At 34.4% G+C, this 17,312-nt stretch overlaps 5 protein-coding genes across 7 annotated transcripts; 2 read left to right on the forward strand and 3 right to left on the reverse strand.

The window, feature by feature from the left end:
- Positions 1-130: 130 nt before the first annotated feature.
- LOC106710023 (very-long-chain (3R)-3-hydroxyacyl-CoA dehydratase) lies at positions 131-3,726 on the forward strand. Its single transcript, XM_045682873.1, has 6 exons — positions 131-434; positions 767-889; positions 1,587-1,710; positions 2,166-2,371; positions 2,924-3,063; positions 3,402-3,726. Exons 1-6 carry the CDS (start codon positions 240-242, stop codon positions 3,724-3,726), a joined length of 1,113 nt encoding a protein of 370 aa, XP_045538829.1. The 5' UTR covers positions 131-239.
- Positions 3,727-5,487: 1,761 nt separating this feature from the next.
- On the reverse strand, positions 5,488-6,596 carry LOC106710025 (NADH dehydrogenase [ubiquinone] 1 alpha subcomplex subunit 13). The gene is made up of 3 exons (XM_014501971.2): positions 6,462-6,596; positions 6,030-6,250; positions 5,488-5,765 (listed from the first exon to the last, which is right to left on the reverse strand). Exons 1-3 carry the CDS (start codon positions 6,562-6,564, stop codon positions 5,628-5,630), a joined length of 462 nt encoding a protein of 153 aa, XP_014357457.1. The 5' UTR covers positions 6,565-6,596; the 3' UTR covers positions 5,488-5,627.
- A 93-nt stretch (positions 6,597-6,689) lies between these two features.
- LOC106710032 lies at positions 6,690-7,612 on the forward strand. The gene is made up of 4 exons (XM_014501978.2): positions 6,690-7,051; positions 7,129-7,298; positions 7,375-7,455; positions 7,529-7,612. The coding sequence occupies exons 1-4, from the start codon at positions 6,802-6,804 to the stop codon at positions 7,610-7,612; spliced, it is 585 nt and encodes a 194-aa protein (XP_014357464.2). The 5' UTR covers positions 6,690-6,801.
- Positions 7,613-8,038: 426 nt separating this feature from the next.
- LOC106709980 (V-type proton ATPase subunit D) lies at positions 8,039-9,461 on the reverse strand. Of its 2 annotated transcripts, XR_006756433.1 has the most exons (4): positions 9,149-9,461; positions 8,518-8,756; positions 8,197-8,449; positions 8,059-8,120 (listed from the first exon to the last, which is right to left on the reverse strand). XR_006756433.1 is itself a non-coding variant. In XM_045682917.1 (3 exons), exons 1-3 carry the CDS (start codon positions 9,413-9,415, stop codon positions 8,320-8,322), a joined length of 636 nt encoding a protein of 211 aa, XP_045538873.1. In that variant the 5' UTR covers positions 9,416-9,461; the 3' UTR covers positions 8,039-8,319. The 2 variants fall into 2 exon arrangements, 1 of the variants encoding a protein (XP_045538873.1); XM_045682917.1 differs by having other exon boundaries at positions 8,039-8,449.
- A 761-nt stretch (positions 9,462-10,222) lies between these two features.
- On the reverse strand, positions 10,223-17,029 carry LOC106710067 (mucin-6). 2 transcript variants are annotated; one of them, XM_014502041.2, is made up of 8 exons: positions 16,852-17,029; positions 15,843-16,778; positions 15,666-15,767; positions 15,147-15,218; positions 14,283-14,383; positions 13,673-13,734; positions 12,064-12,151; positions 10,223-11,959 (listed from the first exon to the last, which is right to left on the reverse strand). In XM_014502041.2, exons 1-8 carry the CDS (start codon positions 16,936-16,938, stop codon positions 10,513-10,515), a joined length of 2,895 nt encoding a protein of 964 aa, XP_014357527.2. In that variant the 5' UTR covers positions 16,939-17,029; the 3' UTR covers positions 10,223-10,512. The 2 variants fall into 2 exon arrangements, with proteins under 2 accessions (XP_014357527.2, XP_014357528.2); XM_014502042.2 differs by lacking the exon at positions 15,147-15,218.
- Positions 17,030-17,312: the final 283 nt, after the last annotated feature.

The following is a 17,312-nucleotide window of genomic DNA, read 5'->3' on the forward strand; positions in this document are numbered from 1 at the left end:
CTATTGTAATGTAATTTCATTCTAATTTGAAGGCACTCTCTGATTTGATTCGTCATTTGCAAATATGGTGAACAATATTTTTTTGGTCGCTGTGACTACTGAACACTAGCAACCATAGAACGAAACTGTCAAATTTTGATCGGCAGATTGTCAGTTTGACACTGATATGATATGAGTCCAATTTTGTGATTGTGAATTTCTCTGAAACAATCGGAAATAGAGAAATATTTTGTCCTAAGATGGTTGTGCCTAGTCCATTTGTATATTGGGCTCAAACTGATAAGTTAATAACCCTGAAAATTGATTTAAAAAATGTCGTCAAGCCCGACGTAGATATTATTGATAATAAGATAAAGTTTTTCGGAAAAGGTATCGGTGCGCACGGTGATACACAATATGGATTTAGTTTGGATTTGTTTTCATCACTTAAGTCTGTAAGTACATGAATAATACTTAATAATCATTCTGGACAGTTCTGATAAAGTGTTCCAAACACCACTTGGATGGCATTTCTCAATGGTGCAATTCTCGAGGAACTTCCGCTGTGGAACGGTATCTCCTCGGCGGTATGTCCAAACCAGACTTAGGTTCCTTCAATAAGCGTGCGTATCTCTATCTTTCCTCCGGAGTTGCAGGTGTTGATATGTGTTGATAATCACATCGGTGTTCCTGCCGGTTGATTCAGTCTTATAAAATAAAAAAAGTTCATTTTTAAACAAACAACATTCATATGTATATTTAAACTTTTTTCCACTATATATTTCAGGATGATGATCAAGGCCCTACAATTAGACTGTTTGAAAATAGAGTAGAATTGATATTGAAGAAAGAAAAAGATGCTTGGTGGCCCCGCCTTACTGCACAGCCCCAAAAGCCTGCATGGTTAAAGGTAATTCCTTTCAAAAAGTTATTTATATCTCAACTTGATATCATGTAAATATATAATTCTGTTTGTATTTATTTTTAACAGTACTGTTGAGGTAAGAAAAGGATCAATAGATTCTGTAAATAGCTTTTAAAATACTTTCATGACTACATTAAGAAATATTCTTGTCATATGTGCGTGTGTGTTATCAAAAAATAGACCTATTACATATGCATGATGTAATTATCTAGCTTATAAAAAATTAAAATTTATTTTCTGTGTGTCTGTCCGCAAGACAGCATTTATACAGGGTAATCTGCGAGATGAGTGGACAAATATTGATGGGAAGGTAACTCATGCAGGATCAATCGCAAAACACATTGGTACATGGTGGGTCCAAACCCAGGACCTGCAGATTACAAATCAGGAGGTAGCTGATGCATATGGGAATATTATAGGATTCTTTTTCCTGCTTTGACAAAATCTAGGGTGAACGCTTGTCTGATGTAAAATGTAAAGTCATCATAAATTTTACATTTCTTCAAAGGTATTTAACAATTATTTAATAGTTTTGAAGAAATGTAAAATTTATGATGACTTTGATATTTTACATTAAAAAAAAAGATTATATACTTCAAGTCAACAACACATTTGAAGAAGTGTTTTTATGTTATTCAAGATAACATTAAAGACAGATTAAAAGATAATATTATATTTTTAGATCAATTTCGACCTTTGGAAGTCCGAAGATGGTATAGATAGTGATGAGGAAGCGAGAGATGTAATGAAGGACTATCCCGGAATGTATGATCAACTTCATAAGGAAGAAATGGGGTATAGAAAAGGTATTTAATAACAACTGCCCAAAGACATCGCATGAAAAGAAAATGAACCAACTTTGTGTTAATTTTCTTATGTTACTTTTCGTGCATTGTCTAAACTGTGAAATAATATTTTCTTTTCTTATTCTCCCTGTCGTCTATCGATTTCAGTTATCCTTTCCCCTATTAAAACTACTCTTACTACTAGGACTATTATTGAATTACTAGAATTAAATATTCACTGAAATTGAATCTTACTAATATTATAAATGCGAATGTTTGGATGGATGGATGGATTGTTTGTTTGAAGGTATCTCCAGAACGGCTTAATGGATCTTGATGAAATTTGCCATAGACGTAGATCAAAGTCTGAAAGAACACATACGATTATTATGTTTTTTTAATCCCGCAAGGACGGAGTCGCGGACGACAGCTAGTATGGTACAAAGATAAAGTTATATAATTTAATTGTATTACAGAAGACTTTAAAAAAGTATACTTGATAGTGTACAATTTGTTCCAATTCATTGGCTTCACATATGTACTTGCTGTGATGGGTGTGCGCTATGCTAAACTGGAGTATGAATCAGTTTCGGATACATATGAAAATGTTGGCTCCGCTATGAAGTTCCTACAGTTAATGCAGTATCTGGAAGTTATGCATCCAATGTTCGGATATACAAAGGTATGCTTTGATTTCTAACAATAGAAATCATCCGAAGGGATGAAGTTTACGGATTGGTTTTTCCTAACATTGAATAGTTAAATTTTCATTTAATAAATTGTATTGTCAATAATATTTGAAATTAACATCAGTTTATTAACAGTGGTAGACGTCAGCAACAACATCAGTTGCAGGAATTGTTCTCGCTCAGTGAAATATCACGACCTCACAGAAGACAGACGTCAAGTGGAAGTAATTCCAACTACAGTCTGATGAGTGTGGTGCCGGAGGACTCATTTTAGTCCTCTTTCCCTTCTCACCCATTTTCTTATAAGGAAAGGATGGGAAGGGGAGGTGGATTTGATGGAGGAGATGCATAGGAATGTTAAATATTCTCTTTTTTGCATCTCCTTCGTCGATTGAGGGTAGGCAACGCATCTGCAATTGCGTATGTCTATAGGCAGCTTCGCCATTTCGGCGAATTCATGTGCTTGATCGTTTGCCACCTTGTAGACAATTAATAGATTTAAACTTTATATTTAATGTATAATTTAATTTTTCTGAATATTTCAGGGTGGTGTTTTGGTACCGTTTCTGCAAATAAGTGGTCGTGCATTTGTATTGTTTGTAATGATAGAGGCAGAGCCCAGAATGCAGACCAAACCTGTTGTATTCTATTTGTTCCTAATATGGGGTCTTATTGAAGTTGTCAGGTAAACTTTTTTTTTCTATTTAATTACTTTTTTTTCTGTAGACAGACTAAAATTAATTTGAACTTTGTCTATAAAATATAGGTTATAAATAATCAAGTTTACTTAAAGAAAAACAATTGTAAATTGACACCTTTTTTAGCACTCGAAAATTCTAAATTTACTAACAATATGAATTTAATTTACGATGGTAAATATTCGTAATAATCAAATGTAATTAAACCAATTTAATTATTCATTTCATTTAAATGTAACTTTACATACAAAAGACATTAAAATGCTTCCAAAGGTAGAATCCATTTTAAAATAAACTATGTAACATTTAAATTAATTTATTACAGGTATCCATTCTACATAACTCAGATATACAAGAAAGAGATTTATTTATTAACATGGTTACGTTATACTCTATGGATACCACTCTATCCATTAGGTATACTCTGTGAATCCATTGTTATTTTACGTAATATTCCATATTTTGAGGAAACTCAGAAGTTTTCAGTATCAATGCCTAACGAATGGAATTTTGCATTTCATTTACCTTCTATAATGAGAGTTTATCTTTTAGTTTTAACATTCCCCGGCATGTTTTTCGTTATGAGTCACATGCATAAACTAAGAACTGTGAAACTTAAACCGAAAGTAATTATAAAGAAGTCTAAATAATATTTCTTAATAACTATTAAATATATGGGTTGTATGCAATTTTGTGATTTGTTTGTTTAAATTTTTATCCAATATTAAAGTTTTTAAATGGTTTCTTAGGTTTAATGTTAAATATGGGAGAATGGTTTAGTTAAGACTCTTTGAATTTTTTTTATATCAAAATAACAATTATTTCTCCATACTGAGGTTTGTGCATTTAACTATGGATTTGACACCAAAATCTATATATATAAAAGAAAGTCGTGTTAGTTACACCATTTATAACTCAAGAACGGCTGAATCGATTTGACTGAAAATTGGTGGGCAGGTAGCTTAGAACCAGGAAACGGATATAGGATAATTTTTACCCCGTTTTCTATTTTTTATTCCGCGCGGACGGAGTCGCGGGTAAAAGCTAGTATTTATATAAAACGTCATCATACCTGTCATTATCTTGACAAAACAGAGATAATATTGTTTTAAACAGACATTTTGGTCTCAGAAACCCACGGTAAATCTATTAAGATATGTCATGTATAATTTAAAGTGATTTTTTTTTCAAAAATATTGTTACCAATATGTCAAGCAGTGTCTTTTATTTTAATATTTATAAATATATTTGAAATTGCAATTATTATAATGGTGTGTTTCCATTGCCAGAACAAAAGTAATATAGTTATATCTTTTGTTCTTTATGAAATAAATAGAGATAACTATTGTTTTCGTGTACTTTGATGTAATTTTTACAACCTATATATCAATGAAAACAACTTTAATATGAAGTAAGAAAATGACATTTATTTATAAGCTTTGTTATGTTTCCGATGTGATTTTTTTTTACGTTTCCAAAAAAATCTTTTATTTTATAAATAAAAATAAACAATTTGTTTTAACAATGTGTTTATTATTACCTTGTCGAAAATTTGTGTAGTCTAACCTTGTTTTCCTGTGCCGAAAAAAGTTTCCAAACATATATCTAGTCAATCTTATAAGCTCTGGAAACATGTGTTTTTAGAGAAAACTAAGAGCGTCGGTGGCTCAGGGGTTAAACACTTGACTTGCAATCTGCAGGTCCTGGGTTCGAATCCCGTCATGTACCAATGTGTTTTTTACATATGTACATTTATCCGACGTTCTTACGGTGAAGGAAAACATCGTGATGTAACCTGCACATATCTGAGAAAAAATTCAAAGATATGTGTGAAGTCAACCCGCACTTGGCCAGCGTGGTTAACCATGGCCTAGTCACCCCAAAGTTAAGGTAGGCTCCGAGCCCCTCGGTGGGGATGAGCTGATGATGAGGAAGGTAACTTGATCCCTATTTAAATGATTAACTAAAGAAAAATTAACTTCTTGTTGAACTGAGAAATGAAAAAGGGATCGCAATGGATAAAAACTGCCTCACTATAGATCAAAGAGTATGTAACTACTTCGTAGTATAGATCAGCATGATCAAAAGTGATAATGATTTTGGCGCTAAATATACCACAGATATACAATAAAATACTTTATATACAAAGTAATCTGTGGATTTAGTCATATGTACAACTTCCTTCATAAATTATTCAAAACAAAAATTACCTTTTTCCAGCTGTCACTGCATAACGAGAATGACGTTTAAAAACTGTGACAGATGACATTTGACTGTTGACGCTAGTGCCATCTACTGAGAGCTTTCAGTTTTTCTCCCCATTCACTTGTGTTTATTACATGTGTTGTGACAAAGTGCAAATAAATAAAACAATCTCCAATAAAATAAAATTGTATTTATTCAATGCAACTACATAAATTACCTCTGCACACTATTTTTACTAATTTAGTCCATTTCTCAACTTTTTAAAACAAATATATCCATGTAACAAATTTGCATGTTGATTAAAAGCTAATGCGATAAGTATTGAGGAATAGACCAAAACATTTGTTTAAGAGCGCAGTTTAATGTAAGCCCTCCTGAACCAATCGGATGGGTTGGTGTGTGCATAGTATTCATGGAAGATTGGCTCTACAAGAGCATCTTGGGGCACAAGCTTGTATACAGGCTCACCATAGTATGTACCAACCTGAAAGACGTAAACAAATTAAAAAGAAAGAAATTTGTTGTGTACTTGCACATATGAAAACAATGAACCAAATAATTCTGTGCCGATTCGTAGCAAAAAAATTATTTCTTTAAAAAACAATAAATGTTTTTTATTATCTATACCTGGCGTCTATTTAGTAAAGAAATGGTTTTCATGGTTTCTGGGTGAATCAACAAACATAATAGGAATATATTACACTGCAATAATGGGGGTTTTTTATAAAATGTATAGCAAATGTATTACCTCCCATCCAGGAACATCTTTCATTAGCTCAGCCTCCGCATCCCGGTTTCTTCTGAGTTGCTTCAAGTACTCCCTGTCTCGTTCAGCCAGTAACATTGGGTAAATGGCCATCTTTGAGGATCGCATTTCGATCTCATGTTTCTTTATTCTTTGTGCAGTTAAATTATACAAATAGATTGCACCAATGGTCATACCAATGTAACCAGCGAATAGAGTGTACCCTTTAAAAATAATATTGACAAATTAGCCACCAAAAACTTGTCGCTTACATTAAGAGAAAAATTGTATAAAGTAATTATAATAATAATACTAACATAAAAATAATTATAATTGATTGTTTATTGTTGCTGCAAATCGTAACAATATAACCTTTACGGTAGATTACATAATATGACAAAACACATAAGTTTTATTAACCATGGTTATACTTACCACTAAAGTATTGTTTAGCAGGTATTCTTTTAAAAGGAATCGGTTTATAGCCCCCTGGAGGAGGCAAATCTTGTTTTCGAATAACCTGACAAGCATCGGCCATTTTTTGGCTTTGACAATGACAGTAAAAATAATGACAGTAAATTCACTTTGATTTTTTGACATTTGACGGAATTTTTTAAATGACAGTTGGAAGTTGTCATATATACAACATAGGTTTGTTTTAAAATCAATCTTTAAAAATACTGCTATGGCAACGAAATCAACAAAATCGAATGTTGGGTGAGCAACAAGAACTTGATTTTTTTTAATTTTATAGTAATAGCTTTACATAGCTAAAATGGATTTATCGGAGAATAAAGAAGTTCAAGCTGATTTACCGATTATTGATTCGGAAGAAACGCATATAAAAATAAAACCTGCGGAAAGAGTTAAACTCCATCCAAAAGTACCTATAGAACCATCCCCTTATGGTAAAGGTAAATCATATAGCCGACCTTGGATTCTCCAGGATGGTCGTGAGGTTCCGAACAAAGGAAGTGAAATGCGCGACAACTTTAAAATTCCTAAGAAATCTAATGCTGGACAAGGTAAATCATTACATGTTCTTATCGTACTTACATATCTGCGTCCAAATTTTTTTATAAATACAATATCTTGTGCGCAGGTATACGCAAGCGAATGTTGACAAATTTCTTTTGGGAACAAATACTGGACGAAGTGATCGAAGAGATGTCGACAGTTAATACGTCTGATGAACTTTGTACTGAGTACGATTCACATTATGTGAAAGATCAATTCATACCACGTAACTTAGAAGAGACTGCTGACAGGACGGTAAGGGAAATTTGTATAAAGTAATAATTGGTTAGGCTAAGTGCGTGAAGAAAATTATAAACATCGATTTTTACAGATGCATCTAAAGTACCCGCTATACGGAACTGGATCTAGCGCGATTACATTTTACAGCGAGACAATTAAAAAGATCGGACCTGTAAGTAGGAGTATAATACACAAAACATTAATTCTGATATGAGACCCAAATATAAAGCATTTATTTTTAACAGGGTGAAATATTGGAAAAATTCAGAAGATGCCAATACTTTACGCGACCTATGGAAGAAAGATTGGACGATGGTTGGGTTTTGTAAAACTTACAATATATTGTGAACTGCTATGCGATTATAGTATTGTTTTTTAATAATTACTATATTCAATTGTCAGTTTTCAACGCTTTTGTTTCTCATCTCTCATTTTATAAATAAAAATCTTTGTTTTTGCATTTCAGTCGTTTTCGTTGTGTAACGTATTATTAACTAATTTATACACAGTTTCTTGCTATAACAATTTAAACATTTACTTTACGATACAGTGTGAATAAGTGTTTTCCTGAACTTAAATAACCACCCAACATATTTAGCAAATCAATTTATTACGTTGGATTAACACACATTTGTTAAAAGAAACTTAAAAACAGAACAGACTCCACATAAACAAAATTAAAATAAAAAAATTAAAACAATAAATCTTCATCATCCCAATTATGAGGATAACAGATGACATTGCCATCTCCCGCGGAATCAGACTGAGATAATATTGGGTCTGTGCGTTGATACAGAATTGTGTGGAAGAATCGAGTACAAGGTGGATTGGATGTGTCTGAAACGAGTGCTTTTTAATGAGGGTAATAAAAATTTATCAATATTTTCTGTTATATATTTACAACCAATAATACCGTGAGAATAGATAGACTCTTCGTCATCGCGACTCTGGCTTTGAGTGATCTTTTTTTGATTTTTCTTCGCTTTTACCATTTTTAGTCTGTGGAATTCCTCCCTTTCCTGTAGAGTAACAAACGTTATTTTGTGAATTTGCGATGTGCAGTTATAAATTTCACATTGCTTACTTGTTCTCCCATTTCCATAAGTATGTAAGTTTCCGTGTTGCGTAATTTTGGCATTATAACTTTTTCGATGCCATTTACTTTGCTGAAATTAATATCAACGTAAAGATTTTTTTTAAAAATACAATACAGATTTGGAATACCTCCACTAACCGTAATGTCGATTTAATTGCTTCATCTAAAATTAAACAAGTGTTCCTTAGAGAAGCGAATTTAACAAGAATTCGTACAGCTTCTCTGAAAGCTTTTTTAGCTTCGCTGGTGCGATGGCCGCCGGCGCCGAGGCCTGCGTACTGCAGCGTATCACTGGCTGTCAAATCTTCTACAGCCTGAAGAGACACTGTCGCAACACCAGATATGTTTTCAGGTGTTCTAAGCACGCGAATTTGTGCCTAAAATTCATTATGGAAAAAAAAAATGGATATTTTTCGTCTACTAACAAAAAACCTATAAGAATGTCTTAATATATACGCTAATAAAACTTTTTGATCAATAGCATTATTAGATTCTAGTTGCAGGCGTGTCGCTAGCTGTTTTGTCGCCCGCGTGCAATACCAACTTTGCCGCCCTAAAGTCGTGAGCAAGCAAAAAAACTTCATTCGGTCGATTTTTTGTGATATTTCTTTTCATATGAATCGGCATTATGAGAATCGTGATTATCTTCAATGATGCTCTATTTGCCGTCCCCCTGGTTGTGCCGCCCGGGTACGGCAGCCCTATCTACTTAGCGCATTGATTCTAGTTGTGAGCGCTCCAGCTTACTCTGAATTAATACGGAAATTACCTGCCCAACATTTTCAAGAACTAGTGCATTAGATTCTCCATTTGTAAATTTAATAGCTGCTAAAGATATGTAAGCCTCTCTCAGAGTGTGTCCCAGTACAGCTTGTGTGGCTGACATTTCCACAGCTGCCTGTCTACCCCTTATGCGTAGGGCTTCTGTCTTCCTCTTCAATAACTGGTGTCCGCGAGTTACTTTCTCCTGACGCTGTTTAATTTCTCTCAACATAAATAATGAAGCAGTAACAGGGTATCTGTTTTCGGTATTCATATCCGATATTTTTATTCCGAAAATTTTCTTTTAAAACTTTATGTTGAATTTTAATAAAGCAATGACAGTTTTAAAAGTTTTTAATTGCTGTCAATGCTTTATTTATCATATTGATTTAAAGAATTTGCTTGGAAACTTTTTAGATGTTAGTGGAGAAATATTTACCGTGGGTTTGTTACCAAAATCTATATATATAAAAGAAAGTTGTGTTAGTCACACTATTTATAACTCAAGAACGGCTGAATCGATTTGACTGAAAATTGGTTTGCAGGTAGCTTAGAACCAGGAAACGGACATAGGATAATTTTTACCCCGTTTTCTATTTTTTATTCCGCGCGGACGGAGTCGCGGGTAAAAGCTAGTTTATATATAAAACGTATCGTCATCTCTATCATTATCTTTGAAAAAAACAGAGATAGCAATATACTCAAAACGGAGATTTTAATCTCGGAAACCCACAGTTAATAGTTGTAACATGAAAAGATTAGTAAGTTGGAAGTAATTCAGTAATTAAATAGGCGTCAGTATTAATATTCAAAGGATTTTTTTTGGAATATGGATTAAATTTTGCAGTGTAAAGCCATTATTATTTTATTATTCGATGACGCGATACTTAATTTACATATTACGTAATTGATACTAAATCAGTGTTAAAAAAAACGAATATTATACAAAGTATTGTCTTATAATAAACATTTATATAATCATTTTTTTATACATTTCATAAATGTTATTTATTTTTAAAATTAAAGTCCATAGAGCAATCTTATAGTGAGTTTTCACTGATGATAACATCGTTTTGTTCGTGTGTTATAGCAGTGAAAACCCACAGATATACGTATGATTATGCTACGAACATACACTTAAAAATAATTACACTGCACTAACACGTTAAAACGTTTGTAGCAAATGTACATTAAACTAATTTACACTTCATAATACTGTAAAACATTGTCCGTGTTCACACAATTATCTACATTTAGACCGAGAACTATCAGATCACTGGTTACTACAGTTTTGTCCCAATGTATTATTTCCCAATTGGGACAGAAATGCTGATATCATTCAAGGTCATTATCAAGGAAACAGTCCAACTCTCAACTGTCCTGCCAGTAGTTGTAATTCCCTGCAGGAGGGGGCACTGGCATGGCTCCATTGGGAGCTACCGCCGCACCGTAAGGAGAGCCCTGCGGAGAACCGAACCGAGGTCTGAACCATGGCCTGCTGTTATATTGGTACGGATTGTGGGCGTAAGCAGCTAAGTTTTGACCGGTCGCATTGGGATAAGGATTTGCGCCTTGGTTAGGCGCGAATGGTACACTGGATAGGTTGGGCATATTGGCATTTGGGTACGCCTGGTTCGGAGCAGGCGTGGTTGATGGTGAGAAACTAGATTGGGGGGTATTCTGAGATGCAGCACCTCCGTAGCTTTGGTTAGCTTGTGCCGCGGAACCATTGCCAGGGTTGTACGTTGCCGGGGATTGAGTCGTTGCCGACTGAGTGACATAACTCGGTGCCTGGGTATTGTTGCCGTTGGTCGTGTTATACGTCTGCCCGTTGGTAGTCTGGCTACCGTTTGTGAAGCCGGTAGTCTGAGTTGCGGTGGTATCGGTCGAGAAGTTTTGTTGTACGGTATTCTGGACCGCTGTGGTGTTTGAAAGCGCGTAACCGTCTTGCGACGATGACGAGATGTAGCCTGCTTGGTTGGAGGCTCCATTGGAATTGTCACTGTCCACTGCTGTACTGGCTTGCCCGTTGCCGTTCGTAGGTGTGTCAGGGTTGGTTTGATTGGTGGATATCGTATATTGAAGATTGGCATTGTTCGGTGGGACGCTCATGGTGCTAGTGTTGGATTGCACCATGTACTGAGGGGGAATTCCCGTATATTGAGAAGTGGGTGTGATAAACGTGGAGTTTTGAGGTAGGATTTGATGCACCGGTTGCGGTTGCGACGCGGGTATAGTCTGGGCGGGATTCGCGAGCGGCGACGTAGGCGGTGCTTGTACTATCGGTATTGTTCCGGCCATAGATAGATTAGGATTTGCGATTTGTTGGCCAGCAAGTGCAGCGTTAAGTTGCTGCGCCGTAAGCTGTGAGTTCAAGTTGATTCCCGCGGGCATGTACTGTGAGTTGGGGGGCATGTTGACGGGCATGAGAGGTACGTTGTACTGCATGCCGGCGGGCATCCCCAGCTGGTTGGGCTGCATCACCGTTACATTCTGCCCCGACTGCAGCATCTGTTGACCGATCAATCCGGGTGGCAACCCTCCTTGGACTAGATTCGGATGATTCGCTGGGATCATGTAAACTTGACTGTTGGGTTGGCCGATGACTGTCGACATTTGGCCAATATTGAGAGGATTCTGTAGAACGGTCATGCCTTGAGGCACGGTTATCATTTGCACGTTCTGAGCTGTGCTTTGTATTTTATTTGTCAAGTCTTGTTTCTGGCCATCTTTTGATGTCTGTATTTGTATTGCATTGCGATCTATTTGCTTTATGTACATTCCTGTACCGTCTTGAGTGATGCCCGACGCTGAGACGCTGTTGAAGAAAATTATATAAGGATTTTTTTTGAAAGCATGTAGTTTTGGGGTATCATATTTGATATTACTATAATTCAATATTTATGATGAAAATAAACTCACTTAGTCTGTTGACCAGATGAAACATGTATAATTGTGCCGTGCGTCGGATTAATTTTCATTCCCATACTGACAACGGCGTTGTCTCTAACTGTGGAGTTAATAAATTTATGTAACTTATAGAATTTAGAAATATAAACGCTTTTCCATTACGCTGATTGTAAATGGAAATAACTTATGAATTAGTTTTTACTATTATTTGTACATTTAACATAAATTTACTAATCTTTGATGACAGGACATCTTCTTGAACATGTCGCAATACGATGGTAAGATCAATTGCATAGAATTGCAATATGTGTGAAAATTACGCAAACATGTTATGAAATTACGCAAAAGCATCACAAAATTACGCATGCATAATATACGTAATACGCAAAAATATAACAGAATTACACAAATGTATTAGAAAATGATGCAAACTTTTACGCTATTAGATCACAACATTACGTGTATGTGTAATTACGCCGAAATTATAAAAATATGTAAAGAAATTACGCAACATTTTTGTGCAAGATTTTAATAATCTGACATAGAGCATTAAGATTCAGAATTAGAACTATCAAATTTGATCTATTGGTGTAACATTTCAAATCACTCTGCAATCCCACAACTACGCTGCAAAACAGAAAACGGAACTGCAAAAACTAATAAGAAATCAACTTTCTTTGACACAGAACGGCACCTGTAACTCTGAACTCTATGAATATTAGAAGCAGTGATGATTACAATAAACAAAATGAGCTCAGCTTCTTCTGAGAAACATAACCTTAAAATAAAAAATGAAAAAAAAAATAGAAAAAAACAAAGTATGCGGATTTAAAAACGATTTACTGTCAGGAAGCATAGTAACAATGCCTGCAAATAAAAAAAAATCAAAACTTCTTTCCATCTCTGATTTCAAAATTTGCTGGACCTAAGAAAATATTTCAAGTAGAATTTAGTATTATGTTAGTCTTCAAATGGCCCAGAAAACGAATCAGGAACACAGACACTTAATAATCTGGAAATTAAAACATTTAGGTTAAACCTTCATTTAGTGGCTGCTGTATTTTTGCATCTCCTAAAAAATCTGCGATTGAAGAAAAAAATTCTTAATTCTAGTAAAAGATAATGGCTAAAAAAAGGAAAATAAATATTGGATAAGAGACGCATAAATATATTTGAGAAATAACGCTAAAGTAAAAGTAAAAAGATCATGCTGTTACGCATTTAAAAGTAAACGACGCAAAACTCATCAAAAAATTATATTAAAATATTGACGAAAAAGAGTAAAATATTACGTATATGTACATTTAAACCTTCCGCTTACGTTTAAAAACGAATTGTTTCAAAATTAAAGACAACGAAGTCAAAACAGAAGTATAACCGCAGTAAATAAAGCATAACCTAAAAATAACACTTTACAAACAATTAAAAAATATAAAGCACATCAAATAAAACAATAATTTACTTAATATCTGAGAAAAATAATATTTCACAATTTATATAAAAAATATTTTTAATTTTTAACACTTCCAGTGCTACCGAAATCACTTTAGTAGGAAAATCGTAGTGGCATTGAACGTGTTAAGTTCTCAGATACAAAGTAACCTAGTAAATCTTCAAGTACCTGCAGTATTCGTCCAGGAGCGGGAATCTCTCGTCGAGCTCTTGTCCTGGCTTACATGAGATCTGCAGAATCATAATGTTTCAATACACCCACAACAATTTAAAAATTGTACACATTTACCTAAAGGCAATCAACGAAAACATCTTAGTAATTCAAAAGAGTTTTTCTTTGTTTAAACCTTGTAAAGAAAAATTAATTTAGATGAAAAGCCAATTGCAGTGTTTACTATCGTTCATTAGAACCACTCGCCATTAAATGCTGCGCAGGCGACGATATTTTCAATAAAAAATGTTGTAAAATGAAATTGAAAAACGTGAGACCGCATTTTAAGAGCTGAAAGAAATGAATGCATTAATGTAAAAACATTATAAAGGTCTTTTGGTCGTCCCCTAAAAAGTAGACTTCGAACACCATGTGTCCGCACTTTTATATCCACAAATTTTCCTTTTCATCGGCTCCTAAGTCATATAGCATGATGTTATGTATCCTATAGCATTCTATAATAATTGAGCTGCTAAATGTAGGAAGAATTTTTCCAATCCGATAGATAGTTCCTGAGATTAAGATGAACAAACTAATTGTATCTATATTTTGTATATATAATTCTTACCCGGCAGGTGCTATTGGTCGGAGTTGTAGTTGACTAGGTGTACCATCCGATAGTCTCTTTTGACCTCGAGATTCTTGTGTATTCTTTGTTTGCGTGGAATTCTAAAAATATGAAGTATATTACATCTTAATAAAAAAATTCAAAATATACAAAAAATAAATAAATAAAGGAGTGGAAATTATTATTAGCTTAGTGTTATAATTAATTATATATCACAACTACTAAGGAAGTCTTAAGAGTACCATAACCAATGAGCATGTATGTGAAAGCAAGGGAAATGTTACTATTAACATGTTCAGTTCCATCGACTAGCCTTATTGTGTAAGACATGGCATTGTATGTGTTAACTCATTTTTAAGTTGTTGTAATTTTGATGTATTAATAATATTCTTGTTTTTTTTTTATAGAAGGGGGCAAACGAGCAACGGACCGCCTAGTTATTTGATCCGACGCCCGTAGACAACCGCAACGCCAGAGGAATAGCAATGCGTTGCCGGCCTTTAAGGACGGTATACACTCTTTTCTTGACAGTCCCTAAGATGTAACTGTTTTTGTTTTTACAAATTTTTTATAAAAATTCCGCATAGCCGCTAGCTTAGTCAAAACTGATGGTGATATTAATTAAAAAAAAAAATCTAATAAACATTGAAGTAAGATACACAAAAAAGAGGAAGCATACCAAACCTGCAACAAAAATATAAAGCAAAGAAAAAATGAACAATGAAAAGTAATAACTGTGAAGTATTTAATACATTCAATGCTACCAATTTGTCTGCAGAGTTAATTTTCATACAAAACAATTGTAATAGCATTGAAGGTGTTAAGACATAGAGGGATGATCAACTTTGTAAAGTGAATGCTCACAGAAATAATTTGCGGAGAGGATGCTTGTCCACTTGATATTATATTTATGAGTGAAGCACTGCATACTATGGGCTGTTGGGAAAAAGTTATAGTTAAATATACTAGTTATATTTAAATATACTTTATTTTGTATAAAATACAAACATATATGTTGTTTTTACAAAGATATATTTACATCTAATATATAAAATTCTCGTGTCACAGTTTTCGTCACCGTACTCCTCCGAAACGGCTTGACCGATTCTCATGAAATTTTGTGACCATATTCAGTAGGTCTGAGAATCGGCCAACATCTATTTTTCATTTTTTTTTTAACTGCGCGCGGACGGAGTCGCGGGCGACAGCTAGTAGTATATATTTGTAACTGAATATATTAAAGTTTGTACTTGTAATTATTTTTTTTTAATTACAGCCTTGACACAAGCAAAGTCACAAGAGCTGTCCATTCAGATATAACATGTATTTTTAATAATAATAATAATAAATAATAAATAGATAGAAAAAAAACAACATTCATACCTTCTGATTAAATTGCATTATAGTGCCAGTTGTCTGCAACTGTTGTAGTTGTGTTGCTGTCAATGGTAGAGATGTCTGTTGAAATCCACCCGCAGGTGCTATCTGAAGAGTACAATAACTTTGTCATTTGTACTTAAGACTTAAGCAAATAAGCAAGTATTACTAATTAAAACTTACAGAAACAAACTGTTGAGGCTGTAGATTAGTTAATCCTGTTTGATTAGACGTAAACTCTTGGAATTGTTGATATGGTATCAACATAGTCTGAGAGCCTGGTACAGTCCACTGCACTGTGTCAGTCCCTTGAATATGGTACTTTAACTCTTTGTCTCCTTTATCAGTGCTGTAGAGAATTTTCTGTGAAGCACTTGTGTTTTGTGCAGCGCATACCACAGGTGTGGCTGTTGCGGAGCTGACTGTTGTTGAATCACCCGTAGCTAAGCTGGCTTGAGGGAAATTCAAACCGTTCGGAAGTATCATTGACATTGATGATGGAACACCACTGAGACGTAGTTGTGTAACATTCATAGGTTGCATGTTTGAGATATCCACAATTTGTGTATGTCCAAAATTTGGCTGTTGGAGTGTACCTAATTGTTGTGCGATAGGTAATGATGTGAAGTTGGTGTTAGACATTTGGACACCCGGTTGAACTATAGGTATTAATTGTCCACTTTCTTGATTTAATACATATTGCTGTTGAGGTAGTAATTGTAAAACGGTTGGTTGTCGAACTGTCATAAGGGGAGTGCTAGCTGGTGCCATACTGACAACTGGTGGTAGTACGGTGGGATGGGCTGAAGTAGCTAACGATGATGGCGTAGATAAAGCCACGGTTACTACTGGTGGAGGTACAGACGGTGGAGCTGTCGTTGTCGTCAACGTCGGAGGCGGCACGTTAAGAGGCGGCGGGGGACCCCCAGCCTGCGCAGCACTCCACTGAGCTAACTCAACTCGTATAGTCTCAATAAGATTTTGAGCGAGAGATCGCGCGGCAGCCAAAGCTTCCGATCTCGTATGATGCAAAGCCAAATGTAAAGGCTCAAATTTATCGCTTTTCAAAATAGCAACCACTCCCGTTTCTGATCGTATGTATTCTAAGTTGGTGCCATTCTGAAATTGTAAGATGAATTGTATTTTTCACAATGTAATTGAGAAATTTTAAGGTCGATGAATATTTACTTACTGGACCAAGCAAACGACTTTTTATATCAAATGCGGCCGGCGCGTTGTCCAAGCCTATGTAAACTTTATCTATTAATCCTCCGGACATAATTCAGCCACAACAATGATAAAATTATAAAGGTTTTATCTTATTTTTATTAAATGCATCTTTTTATAGAACGCGTGTTTTGACAGCAATACCAAAGACAAACAAGACAGATATATTTTTTAAATCAATTTTGACACAGGTAAAATAAATAATTGTCAATGGAAATATGAAAAAGCCTAAGGAATAAAAATACTAATCATTATTTATATTTAAAATGTTGGAAAAAAAACAGCAGGTTCATTATTTTTCGTTCTGTGATGATTGAGATTTTAACTGAAAATAAAATTTTTGGCCATAGTTTATCTAGATTATACTATTTATTTTTTCTTTTTTTCTCACTGAAAAATCTTGATGTAACGAAAATGTTATTTATT

The sequence above is a fragment of the Papilio machaon genome, chromosome 20, assembly GCF_912999745.1.
Source record: "Papilio machaon chromosome 20, ilPapMach1.1, whole genome shotgun sequence".
Classification (NCBI taxonomy): Eukaryota; Metazoa; Arthropoda; class Insecta; order Lepidoptera; family Papilionidae; genus Papilio; species Papilio machaon.